The sequence below is a fragment of the Podarcis tiliguerta genome (genome assembly GCF_965153285.1).
Source record: "Podarcis tiliguerta genome assembly, chromosome: 8".
In the NCBI taxonomy this organism is placed as follows: Eukaryota; Metazoa; Chordata; class Lepidosauria; order Squamata; family Lacertidae; genus Podarcis; species Podarcis tiliguerta.
In genome coordinates this window covers 15,038,149-15,051,866 of record NC_139541.1, presented here as the reverse complement: position 1 = coordinate 15,051,866, position 13,718 = coordinate 15,038,149, and the positions used below count along the sequence as shown (strand labels likewise).

Sequence of the window (13,718 nt, the reverse complement as noted above, 5' to 3'; positions counted from 1 at the left end):
GGAGGCTTCAAGGATGCAATGAAGGACCTCACTAGATGTCCTCTTAAGGGAGGAGGTGGTTCCACCAGCATGACAATCGCTAGACCCATCAGACAATGACCATGACGAAACAACAGCGAATGAATGGATGACAGTAAAGGGGAAGAAGAAATCAACAGTTCAAACCAGTACAGTGGTACCTCAGGTTACATACGCTTCAGGTTACAGACTCCGCTAACCCAGAAATAATGCTTCAGGTTAAGAACTTTGCTTCAGGATGAGAACAGAAATCGTGCTCCAGCGGCGCAGTGGCAGCGGGAGGCCCCATTAGCTAAAGTGGTGCTTCAGGTTAAGAGCAGTTTCAGGTTAAGAATGGACCTCCGGAACGAATTAAGTACTTAACCCGAGGTACCACTGTGCAACCAAATATCACTCGCAGAACAGATCCGCCAAAAATACCACACAAGACTACAAAGCAGCCGCAGCTAAATCCTCACCACAAAGAGTGATAGCCCTGCAACAACCACAGCCAAACGAAGTAACCAGAAACCACCCTGGATCGATGGACTGGTGAACACCCCCTTCTCTGCCCTCCCTATTGTTGTTGTTGTTACCAGCATTTCCTCTTCCCCCTGGTTGGGGCTGTATTGGTGGTGGTGCAGTCTTACCTGGACTATAGATCTATGAAATACCAAGATACCTTGCCCTGCCTCCGAAGTCTGGTGATAGCCCTGAGTCTTAGTCACCCTTGTGCTATGATTTCCCAAATGTAAGTGATGATCTGATTTCCAAACAAGAATGTTTATTATTTCATCAGTGTGATATGGCAGATTATAATGACGAGAGGACTGCTGCAGGTATTGGAAAACGACAAACTCTTGGAAGAGGTAGGAATATAGATTATAAAAATTGATATTTGATTTTTTTAAACTACAGATCATTAGTGGCATCTAGTGGCTTTCTGAGGTATTTCATAGAAATACCTGGGATTCAGTCTAGTTTAAAAAATTTCTTTGCAACCAATTCACTTTTGAGACAAGGATGAAGTTGCTATCTAGATCAAACATGGCAATCTATGTTGTTTCACTGATTGGAACGCCACATGACCTTGTAAGAATGCTAATGAAATACATATTTCACAAACAAATATATTAGTTATATATATTACTCAGATAGTAGTGAAAGCTGAAATTGCTTGGTGGGGGGCAGGTTGAAGGAATAGCTTGAACAAATTTAGCAAATTCTGCATGTGATCATGATTCGGTGAGGATCAGATATGGATTTTAAAACTCGTAATTGGGAGACTTTCAGAGACCCATTTGCACAATGTCTTGCAAAGTCTTTCAAAAAGAGTATAAGGCCATTAAGCAAAGACTCGAGTAGATACAGCTATTGCTATTATAGTTTTTAAAAGACTGGAAAGTGTAGGATTGAGAGTTCATGGATAATGATGCAGTTTAAATGGATTCTGTGTGTTTCGTAGGGTGGTTTCAATTTTTTCCTTTGTATTGAAAACTTTTGCTAACCTTTATGTAAAATGGGAAGGGGCTAAAAACACACCCCATGACCGGCACCTGCAATCACCACAAATCTACCCAGACATCCAATTTTAATTCTGTAGCAGTGTTGTTTTATCTATCCCTCAATAAATTATATTCTGCCTACTTCTCCATAAAAGTCTTGAGTTATTTTACTAAGAGTTTTGTCTATTTTTGTTTTGATTGGCTTAGTGAATGCAACTTGCCAATGATGGATTTGCCTCCCTGGCTTCCTTTGGGATGAAGGGAGGGATATACATGGAATGGATAAATGAACATCCATTTTATTTATTTTCAAATGTAAAAGTACCATTATTTATTTTCACTTATAAAAAGTTACCCCCCCTCACAGAATATCAGGCCGATAGACACAGCAATATAAAAGCATTTAAGTCCCACCCCCGCTAAAAACAGAACAAGGACAAACCGCTTAGATGTTTTATTACAATTAAGCAGTTCGTTAAGTAAATTAAATTAAGGTGGCTGGCTACTCAAGAACATTGTAAACAGCTGGGTAGGCCCGTCGTCATAAAATTTCGCTAAATAAAATGTGACCCACAGCCCAGCCCCACTCCTGTCCCAGCGCTTTGGGGCAGAAAAGCGCACCGAGTCCCGCGCCCAACAGCCATGTGGCCCTTCCTCACAACCGCCCTGCCCGCCCCTTTCTCCCGCCATGACAGATCCCTCCTTGCCGCCCGACGATGACCCGCCCCCTGCCCCAGCTCTTGTTTTTTTTACCTCAGAGCCTCCGCCGCCATTACGGCCCCGAGCGCGCGAGGAGGCGGGGCTGGGCGGGAAATTCGAGCGCCATCTTCGCTCTTCGCCGCCTTCAGAAAGGGGCTGACATGGAGGCGGCGGAGGCCGTTGGGCGCCTCTCAGACACCCAGGTATGGGGTGCGGGGCGCTGCGGGGTTCGGCCCCCTCCTCGCTACCTCCCTCTCCCTAGCAATGGAAGCGCACCGCGTGTGCAGAGCGCCGTTGCCTTGCCAGGGAGAGGGAGGCAGCAGGGCCCTGCGCTCGTTGCAGCGCGTAGCTTCTCCAGCCTCAGGGAAGAGAGAGGGTGCCCCGGTGCATGTGTAGAGTGCTGTTCCATTGTTTAAAATGCGTGTGAGCGAGAACGCTAGAATCCTGTAATTTTTCGTTTTGCATTTGCGATGTCTAAAGCTGTTCTGGTTATGTTATGTGGATTCCCTCGCACCACCGCTCGTAATTTTAAGAAAACAAATTCATAGGATAAACTATTCCTCTGGTAGGATAGTATTTGGGAGATCTGGGGGTTTTCTCGGGGAGTGGGTGGGGCGCAAGGGGGTGCAAAAGGACAATATCCTTTACAATCAATTATTTTATGATGCCCTTTCAGTCATGATTCCAGTGAAATAGTCTTTATTATCTCAAAGCAAGTGTGTTGTTCAGACGGGCACAGTTTATGCGACCCTCCCACCAAATATAGTTCCATTTAAACTATCCTTTGCTGCCTGCTTTTTGTGACTGCACAGGCCTCGTGTAATGCCTAGGTCTCAGGCTACAGTGTGTAATGCCTGTGTGTTGCACAGGCCTCGTGTAATGCCTAGGTGGGTCAGTGTGTAAGTGTAAGAAGTGCAAGTTTTCTGTTTTGTTTTTCACCAGAGGTTGAAGGCTGCATGCCATTATACAGTCGCTGGCCTTTGTGAAGAAGTTTCACAAGACAAAGAAATTCAGTTCAGTAAACAAACCATAGCAGCTATTTCTGAGATCACCTTCAGGCAGTGTGGTAAGGCATATATTTTACAGATATCTTTCTCCCCCATAGTTTCATTAGTTTATTTATTATTAATGTTGCAATACATATATGAAATCTTTACATATTGATACATATACCATTATATTCGTGAATTCACATTTTCACATTTCAATATGTATCAACATTTATCCAATTCTTATTTCTTGCCCTGTGTCTTCCCTCCACCCGTGCGTTACTTCCTTGTTATTATTTTGTAACTTTATTATTGAGATTGTAATTTTGATATTTTACAGATATCTATATTTGTCTGCAGGAGCAATCAGTATTTTTGTGTTTTTTTTTAAAAAATAGAACTGAAATTAGATATGTATAGAACTGACTTAATGATTTCTTTTTTTAATTTTCTGGCACTAGAGGGAGTACACAAGATGAGTTCTGAGAAATCTGTTGAACAACAGTGCAAATGTCAACACTGCTGTACAAAGCCAAATTAACTGTTGCTTTAAAAATCATTTTCTTTGTTTCTCGGGCTGCGTGTGTTCTGTTGCTTAAGTGAGCTAGGGTATCTTAGGCACGATGAATCACTAAAAAAAAAAAGTTTTCTAGTCCTCTTGAGGGTGAAGGAAAGTTTGAAAAAGTATTTACAATGATGGGTGATAGCTCAGAAATCAGAACAGGAGAGAACGAGTCAGGACTTTTACCACCAGACTGAGATTCTAGCAGTCTCTGAACAGCTTTAGGAGCCAAGCCAAAGTCAGTTGTTATCTAAGACCAGATGACATCCTGTTAGTTCATAAGGCCAATATTTCCCCCCCCCAAAGCTCCTGATCTTGGCACAGGTTTCTCAGTCCATTATGATAGTCACTTTCCCCTCTTCAGCTACCTTGCACCTTGTGACACCCTGCCCTTAACTTTCTGGAGTGTCTTCCCATCCTCATCTTGTGCTCACAAAATTACTTTGTTTTTAGGGTTGTTATGATGTTTTAATCCCAGCCAAGCAGACACCTTTCCCTTCTGTCACAGAAGTTGATCTGCAAACATGCTGGCACCTTTGTTCCATACTTAGCAGCACAATACAGTAGATTATCAAAGCTCCAACAGGGAGACATCTTGCTAAAGCTGCAGCCCAACCCTTAATCCCACTTACTGGGGAGTAGGTCCCATTGAACTCGGCAAGATGTGCTTATGATGATACTGGGGACCTGGGGATGTACGTTGTGAAACTTTTCCTTAGGCTGAAAGGTGCCTCATATGTTAGTAATAGATAACTGGCCACGAAATTTGCTAAAATGATAAAACTTAACATTTGCCTTCCAACACTAAAAAGGGGAAAAAATGTTTGAGATTCCCCCTTCCCTTTGTTTTTCAGAATTCTTTGCAAAAGACCTTGAAATGTTTGCTAGGTAAGTATTGCGGAAATATGTGCTACTTAAAACTAGACATTGTGTTTATTAATCTGGTGAGAAATCTAGAAAAGATAAGAGGGTACCTCCAGACAGCTGCATGTGTTGTGCTGCTTATCCATGCGAGTTTTTCAAAGTCCACACAAAGTCGTCAGCATCAAAATATCAACCTGTATTCTACCCCATCCCATTTAATTTGCATTTATCATAGAATTGTAGAGTTGGAAGGGACCACAAGGGTCATCTAGTCCAACCTCCTGCAATGCAGGAATCTTTTTGTCCAACGTGTGGCTGGAGCCCACAACCTGAGATTTAGTTTATGCTATACTCACTGAGGGACGCGGGTGGCGCTGTGGGTTAAAGCCTCAGTGCCTAGGGCTTGCCGATCGAAAGGTCGGCGGTTCGAATCCCTGCGGCGGGGTGCGCTCCCGCTGTTCGGTACCAGCGCCTGCCAACCTAGCAGTTCGAAAGCACTCCCGGGTGCAAGTAGATAAATAGGGACCGCTTACTAGCGGGAAGGTAAACGGCGTTTCCGTGTGCGGCTCTGGCTCGCCAGAGCAGCAATGTCACGCTGGCCACGTGACCCAGAAGTGTCTTCGGACAGCGCTGGCCCTTGGCCTCTTTGAGTGAGATGGGCGCACAACCCTAGAGTCTGTCAAGACTGGCCCGTACGGGCAGGGGTACCTTTACCTTTACCTTTATACTCACTGAGCTATCCAAGAGTTTAGAAATCAAGAAAACTTGTTGCCAATTACCTGTTTTCAATATCTGAATGTCCCATTTGCAAATTAAGCCCCCATCTGGAAGTACTCATAAACCTTCCCTCCCTTCCTGTACCTACTTTTCCCAGAAACCAGCTAATGTTCACTTTACTATGCAGCGTTGCTTCAGCAGTTGTGCTCTGTTGGGGCTCTGTTTTGTTTATTTTGTAGTCTGAATGCAGGGTATTGATTCTAGCCTGTAAGGTTTCTTTCTCATCCCCACTGACTTACATTCTTATGAAGCGTGGTTGAGCACTTAGCTTAAAAACTGTCTGTATGTTCCCTCAATGTGAATAATTCTCACATACCCTCAATTCTTTGGCAGGCTTTTAATTTCCCCCCTCCCCATTTTAGTCTTGGAATCGCTCTGGAAGCCAGTACAAAGCACAAAAATGTATCTTTACAACACAGACAAATAGTAAATTGCCTAGAGGATAATGAAGCCTTTGTGTTGAGTCTTGCCTCCTAAGAGCAGCCTTGTGGGTGGATTGTGTTCTGCCTAAAGTAATTGCATGCAGGTGTTATGCCTAACACAGCACACAACAGTTGGATGGTCTCCTTTTGTTGGCTGCAAATTGAGCCCCTTCATGAGTCGGTGAGTAGGTGGTATGTTTTAAGCTTTTCAGAAGAGTCTGTTGTGTGAGGTGTCTTCCCATGTGATAGAACCCAGCCCTCCAGTCTGTCAAATTAGAGCTGTTGGTAATCTAAAGTGATTGCCATTATGTTCTTTTATAGAAAGGTTTGACTTCCGGAAGCTGAAAACTTGTTTGCTACTCGTTAGTAAGTGGCTGGTGGAATTGCTTACTTCTTTGAAGAGGCTGCTTGCTCTATCAGTGTTCTGGGCTTGTATCCTTGCAGTTAGAAAGCATGGCCAGAACAGAGGGTCACAGAAACAGATACAGTGGTACCTCTGGATACGAACGGGATCCGTTCCGGAGCCCCGTTCACATCTAGAAGCAAACGTAACCGGTGATGGCATGTCTGCGCACGCGTGCGTCGCTTTTCGCAGCTTCTGCGTGTGTGCGTGACATCATTTTGAGTGTATGCGCAAGCAGCAAAACCCGGAAGTAATGTGCTCCATTACTTCCAGGTTGCCACAGAGCACAACTCGAACGTGCTCAACCTGAAGCGCATTCAACCCGAGGTATGACTGTAGTGGGAAAGGTTCAAAATCATCACATTCAGACATCTTTAAAATATTATCTGGGTTCTCTTTCCTTTTTAAGGTGCTTACTCCTGAGCTGACAGACTTCCTTTTACTGCTCCCTAAGATTACATGGAGGGACGCGGGTGGCGCTGTGGGTAAAAGCCTCAGCGCCTAGGGCTTTCCGATTGAAAGGTCGGTCCCAGCGCCTGCCAACCTAGCAGTTCGAAAGCACCTCCGGGTGCAAGTAGATAAATAGGGGCCGCTTACTGGCGGGAAGGTAAACGGCGTTTCCGTGTGCTGCGCTGGCTCGCCAGATGCAGCTTTGTCACGCTGGCCACGTGACCCGGAAGTGTCTCCGGACAGCGCTGGCCCTCGGCCTCTTAAGTGAGATGGGCGCACAACCCTAGAGTCTGTCAAGACTGGCCCGTACTGGGCAGGGGTACCTTTACCGTTACCTTTAAGATTACATGGATTTTTTTCCCCAGCTGGAACTAGCCGGAACTCGTTTCCGGTACTTTTTAGGTAGGCGCCATTTCCATTCTAAGAGAACAAGGGAGGATTTTATGGTGAGTTCCTTCATCTCTTTTTCTAGAAAAATAGCACTGAATGGATGACATTAAATAATATCCTAAGCATGAATTTGACATGCAACTATCCAAACCTCTTGCTTTTGTTTGACCAAACCAAGCATAAAACAGAAGCAGAGCAAATTTTACTATATCTTAGTGTATTAACGAATACTTCAATAGCTGTATTTAATTAATGTTGTTAATTTTGCACTGAGCCTTTGGAATAGAGTGAGCTAAGGGACCTACTTAGTCTTGGTACACTGCCTTGGAGCCAGCAGATAGTATCAGGTCACTAATCCCTTTGGCAGAGAGTGCTGTGGACTTCATTGAAGTCATCATTTTATGGCGGAGTTTGGGAGGTGTTGCTGCGCTATCTTAACTTTCTAGCCTTGTTCAGACTTGTCAGCAGCACTTTCAAGGCCCTTGCACATCTCCACCCACACTTTAGCCTTTGACGTACCTGCTGTTGCTCTCCTAGGCCTTGCCCTTCTTCACACCTGTCGTGCTGCTAGAATATTATTTGTTAGTTCTCTTTGGAGACCATCTAACCCAGTGTATTTTTCTGGGCCTTTTTACTCATCCAGATTTTGCAGCTTCCCGCTCTTGTGGCCACCTGCTTGTGTGTCTGTCCTGCTGGATCACTGGAACGTCAATGAATTTTTTGGTAGTTGTTGTAGATAATGATGTGTTTGCATAATGACCCAGTGTGTGATTGTGTAAATCAAGTAGGACTTGAATGGCTTGTAAAGCACTTGGTCTTCAGCAGTAGGTGGGGTACCTTCAGCCAGTTTTGTTTTATTAGATTTTATATACACAGTTTGCTGAAGCAACCCCTCCTCTGCCCACCCCCAAACAGTTTTGTCTGAGAGCCCCAAGAAGCTTTGAAAAGCACAGATAAGATGCTGTTGCAGTGAAGCCTTAGAATCATAGAGTTGGAAGAGACCGCAAGGGCCATCGAGTCCAACCCCCTGCCAAGCAGGAAACACCATCAGAGCACTCCTGACATATGGTTGTCAAGCCTCTGCTTAAAGACCTCCAAAGAAGGAGACTCCACCACACTCCTTGGCAGCAAATTCCACTGTCGAACAGCTCTTACTGTCAGGAAGTTCTTCCTAATGTTTAGGTGGAATCTTGTAGTTTGGATCCATTGCTCCGTGTCCACTTCTCTGGAGCAGCAGAAAACAACCTTTCTCCCTCATCTATGTGACATCCTTTTATATATTTGAACATGGCTATCATATCACCCCTTAACCTCCTCTTCTCCAGGCTAAACATTCCCAGCTCCCTTAGCCGTTCCTCATAAGGCATCGTTTCCAGGCCTTTGACCATTTTGGTTGCCCTCCTCTGGACACGTGCCTTCCTGTTTTTCATCATAGAATCAAAATGGAATAAAAGGTGCTTCAATCCAACTTCTTGTCAACTAAAGATTGAATCACAGGGGTTTCCCCCACAATGCCCTTTCCAGTTTAAATTGCCAGTGTGTATATTCAGATATTTATGTTCCAGCCATATGTCCGCCTATAACCCAGTCCCTCCTGTGGAACAAGAGAGGGAGATGGCAAGGTTTTATTACACAGCTGCGGCAGCACACAGAATCCTCTTAAGCACATCCCCTGCATGTAGAAAACTCAGTCTAGATGTGCTACCTTCTCCCTGATGTACTTCTTTTCTACATGCAATGATGATCTGTAGCACTGATGTTGCTTTGTAGAATGTGGTTTACCCTCTATCTGTAGTGTGAAGTTGTATAACAGGCTAGGAAGGATACTACCCTGTGACTTTCTAAAAGGGAAGTTGGGGATGATATAAAATCAGGATTTCTGCCAGGCCAAACGAGGAACGCAGTGAAGTTATTAGTGTGGCACAATATGACCTGGCTGGTTTTTTACCCAGTGACTGTGGGAAAAGCTGGTGAAAGAACCAGCATTATAGCAGCAACTAGTTAAGCAGGAAGACAAAGCAGTGCCAGGGCTGCAGATCAATGCAGCCTGAGCCATGCAGGTGGACTCGGCAGCTTCCTAGGCAAGCTCAGTCCAAAGAGCATTTGTGATTTCCTGAAGTGGCGCATAAATATTGGTTCTTGTGGTGATCTGAAAATGGCTGGTTCCCTGTTGGAACCAATAGTGCGACTGAATGCTCTGTGATAACAGGATGACTGCCAGCTTAGGGTGGCAAAAATATCTGAGCCAGTCCCAGAGAGATGACAGTATCGAGAATCAAGAGCTACACTTGTGGTTCAGAGTTTATCTGTAGGGTCAGCAAAAGTCAGTGAGTAGAACAGGAGAGTGATTGGTTGAGGAAGGACATCAAAATAAGATTGCTAATTCAAGCCAAGGAGTCGCTAAAAGTGTGCTAAAAAATATGACCCTAAGGTTGCTGCTTCATTTACCAGTGAGACGTAACAAGTAATGTTAACATTGCCTTGGCTGTCCTTTCCATAGTTTCACAGTCAAATAAACCCTTTCACAGATAACATTTTTAAGCTCCAGCAAATTCTCCTGCAAACTGCTTGTGTTTTAGTGATTTGGTGTTTGTTTTTTTGTTCCCTCTTTACACAGGCATGCAAAACGAAGTACAGTCAACCTTGAGGATGTAAAGCTTTTAGCTAGAAGGAGCAAGTCCTTGGTGAGATGAACCTCTTGTTTTTTTGGCACGTTGTTCAGAAGTCTTGCAGTTTTTTCCTAAGGATGCCTTCAAACAAATTAACATTTGCTGCCGATGGAGAAACTGCTTTCCTCCGTTATTGTTCCATCCCAAATGTCACCCTTGAATGTCTGTCTTCTGCTTTTTTCCTCCCCCGCCCCCCCCTTGTCATGCTTCTCTGAAGTGTAGTGACACATGCTGGACTAAGGAGCAGCAGTCGTTGCAAGTGGTTCAAAACAGCCATGAAATGCAAGGTTGAAGTGTGGCATTTCTACACAAAGCTCAAATATATAATGACCGTCTACCGCAGCAGTGATTGTTGATACCTCAATCTTCCTAGTTTTTACTGCATTAATTTTGCAGCTGTAGAGGGAGAGAGAACCTTGGTCTTGATTGAAGCCCTGATATGTGTAACAAAGCTTTGTGATACCTTCTAGTTCTGCAAAAGTTTCCGTTTTGTAGCTCTTCTGTTTGAAGAGTGGTGACTTCCTGGTTAGCAACAGAATGTCCTGGGTGACTGAAATTTTCCTGGACCCTTGGACTGATACTAAATGTTAGCAGAGATGAATGGCTGCTGTCAAAAATAGCCCTGCTTCTCCTGGTAGCTCAGGGATGGGGAAACTGAGAATGATTTAACCCCCATTCATCAGCTGATGAGTGGAGGGTTATATCCTACTGCTTTGGTCATATGCACCATTTCCCTGTGGAGTATTGGTGGGTGTAGCTGACACAAAATTTAACCCCGCCTACCGGCTGATGCCCTCCACCCATTGGAATAATGTAAGCTGATTGACTTGTGGCTGTGGTTTTGAAAAATTGCTTGATGGGTCAACTTGGAATCCATGGCAGGCCAAGATTGGTTCATGGGCCAGAGGTTCATGTTGCAAGTTTCGCCCCCACTTGTAAGGGCAATCTCAAAGCTTTCATATTGTTGCACATTGCCAAAAGGAGATACAAAACTGCTGTTGTCAGGGGTAGCTATCTGTGTGTGTATGTTCCATAGCATCTAGTCCTGGCCAGGGTTTGTTTATGCATGAGAAGGGCTGTGTTTTGGATCTAGGTGTTCTCTGAGATATTTATCTCTTCCTTTGTAAAAAGAGGGAGAAAGAGACAGAGAAAGTAGAATTTCAGTTTCAAATGCTGTGTGTTTTTGCTAGCCTTAAGGTAATCTAGGCAATCCTTTCCACCCTTCTGCGCAATATGCAGCTACAAAGAAAAGGCTGAGGGGGTGCAAAGGGTGCAGCTGATTTGTGTGTCCTTGAACTAACAGCTGCAGTACGGCTTAATTGGGCATATAACGTCTTATCAGGAAGAGCAAGACAGTTGTGCCCCTCTACACTCTTAGATCACAGCTGTGCTAGTTAATACCCCCTTGTTTATACTTGGTTGCTATTAGTGTTGTTCTAATTGGTGTGTGTGAGAGAGGGGAGAACAGTCCTGTATAAGCAAAAGATCCAGAAAAAGATTCCCTACTCTTGATCTAACTTAATATAGTCTACTTTGACTTGTGGCAACAGCACTCCAGGGTCTTGGACAGAAGTCTCCTATTTGCTACCTGACTGCTCAGCTGGAGTTATTGGGGACTGAACATGCAGCCTTCTGCATGAAAAGCATGTGCTCTTTCACCAACCTGTGGTGAGGAATGCTCTCACTAGTTGATACTTTGCCCCATAGGTGAGAATAAAAACTATTTCTTTCTAGATGAAATACGTCACTGAGAAGAGTGACGAAATTGCTTTGAATAGCCTGGAAGAAAAAGAGAAAAGGAAAAAGAAATCGGGCTCTCGGAAAGGGAGAAGAGCCTCTGATGAACAGGAGGAACATGTGGTGGCTGAAAGTGATGATTCCAATATGGCATAATTTTCTCTTATGAAGACTACATCATTTTCAGCAGGGAGTAATGAGATCCTGGGACTGCCTTAGGATCTTCAGTTGCTGCTTGCCCTTGGGCAGAAAGGACTCTTGTGGTTTTCATTAGTAAGTAAGCAAGCACAATGCAGTTGGTATGCCAGTTCCATTTCTTACAGCAGACATGAAAAATGGATGCTTTGAACATTTGGGAAAGAGAGATTTTAAGCAAATGGAAAGCAGTGAGAAGTCTTTTCTATTTCACTTTACTTAAACACATAATGCATTGTATAAAGGCCATAGGTCATAACGTATTAAATGTAATTAAATGTGAACAACTGCCTTTTTTTTTATCAGTCCCTGTCTTCAAAGTGGCCAAGCATTTGCAGAAGAATTGCTCCCTTTCCTTTCCTTGGCATCACCCTGCAAGATATATTTTTTTTTAACTTCCAAATTTTGGGACACATTAAGAGTCGTATTGCATCACACCAAAGGTCCACCCAGTCCAGCATCCTGCTTCTGATGGTGGTCTACCAGATGTCTCCAGGAAACCCTCATGCATGAGGGCAGTAGCCCTCTCCAGCTGCCACCCCCACCCCCCTGCAATTGTTATTGATTGGCATGTTGCCTTTGAATCTGGAGGTCTGCATATGGCTGCCGGAGGTTAGACCTCCTACTTCTCCAAAGCAAAGATGGCTCTTTGCAGAGCATACATGAACAGAATAAGCTTCGAGATCCTTCTGGCTATACACTTTCATTGTTTAACAAATATATAGATACCAATTTGTGACAGGATCGATAATAAGAATCAGTAAAAGTCCATAGCTGGCTATTATAAAAAACCCATTCCCATTTCTCTAACCATTTCCCCACATTCTCGATGGCAGGCAGGCACACTTTAAGTGTCAGTTCATAAGTGAAATCTTTTTCCTGTTTTCAGCTCCAACCAACTTTGTCTCTCTCACTGACTCCCTTCATTATCAAAGAAATACTCTCATTTTTGGGGCCTATGCTAGATGAAAGTCCTAATACCAATGTGCCTTGAACCCTTCATGTGAAGTTTCCAGGGGAGCCGTTCTCTTGACAAACTTGCATACTGCCTGCAATATGGTTCCAAAGTTCACAATAAGATCCCAAGTTGCCCATCTGCTTTCCCCCTGCATGGGTTGGAGATATAATGATCAAACCAGCCATTTCAGCTCAGGCCTGTGGCATGGCCATCTTGACTAGTAGCCGTTGATAGGCATGCCCTCCTTTCATGTGTCTGTCGATGCCTCTTTTGAAACTTAAGCTACTCACCACTTCTTGTGATAGTGACATTCATTAATTAATTACCAGTTGTGTGAAGAAGCATTTTCTTTAGACTGCCCTGAACCTACTGCCAGTCAATCTTAGTGTCACCCATTTAGTATTATAAGAGAAGGAAGAAGGACCATGTATAATTTTATAGACATCTCTCACGTTTCCACTTGACAGCCTTGCCTCCTAGCTTCTACCAACAAATATCTTTGTGAATCCCACCTGCTCCTTCGGGAATAAAGGTAGGATATAAATCCAATAAAGAAATAGTGAAATAAAATAAATAAAGGGAGCTTGAAGTTGAGATTCCCCACACCTTTGTCCAGAATCCATTTCCTAGTTCTGCCCTGAACTGCTTTGCTAGTAACATAGTAAAGGAGTTGGTTCCCTCCCCTTATTGATTTTGGATTGATTTAACATTTGTGTTTCACTTTTCCACAATGAGGTTGAGCTCAAAGTGGCACACAATTATCACAAAAGCTTTAAAAATGAGCAAATATTACAAGCACTATAATATCAGAAGCACAACAACATAAATAGGGCAAAAAACAACAACCCCAAAATAATTCCTCAAACAGTACAATTCAGTGCAAACTCCTTGTGGTTCCAAATATCAGAAATGGCTGCTGAGCACTAGCCCTGTGCCTTCCCTCTGGAAAGTGGCTTTTTCATTGAGTACAGCAGCAGCATACTCCCAAGCAACAATAGCTCCTCGTAGCTTTTAGACTCTGCTGCTTTCTTTTCACTCTTAAGAAATTTGATAAAATCTAATTTTTTGGAGGGATGGGGAAACAGATTCCATAGAAGATCC

The 13,718-nt window shown here is 43.8% G+C and overlaps 1 protein-coding gene across 1 annotated transcript; it reads left to right on the top strand.

Moving 5' to 3' along the window:
- The first annotated feature begins 2,121 nt into the window (after positions 1–2,121).
- Positions 2,122–11,946, top strand: CENPS (centromere protein S). Its single transcript, XM_083454369.1, has 5 exons — positions 2,122–2,404; positions 3,144–3,267; positions 4,607–4,640; positions 9,676–9,742; positions 11,462–11,946. Exons 1-5 carry the CDS (start codon positions 2,219–2,221, stop codon positions 11,618–11,620), a joined length of 570 nt encoding a protein of 189 aa, XP_083310495.1. The 5' UTR covers positions 2,122–2,218; the 3' UTR covers positions 11,621–11,946.
- The last annotated feature ends 1,772 nt before the right edge of the window (positions 11,947–13,718 follow it).

What these genes read in the sequence shown, in the direction of transcription:
- CENPS (XM_083454369.1), top strand. Translation starts at nt 2,219, where the DNA reads ATGACCCGCCCCCTGCCCCAGCTCTTGTTTTTTTTACCTCAGAGCCTC. An exon ending in GACCTTGAAATGTTTGCTAG is followed by an intron (nt 4,641 to 9,675) that starts GTAAGTATTGCG and finishes CTCTTTACACAG; the next exon opens with GCATGCAAAACGAAGTACAG. An exon ending in CTAGAAGGAGCAAGTCCTTG is followed by an intron (nt 9,743 to 11,461) that starts GTGAGATGAACC and finishes ATTTCTTTCTAG; the next exon opens with ATGAAATACGTCACTGAGAA.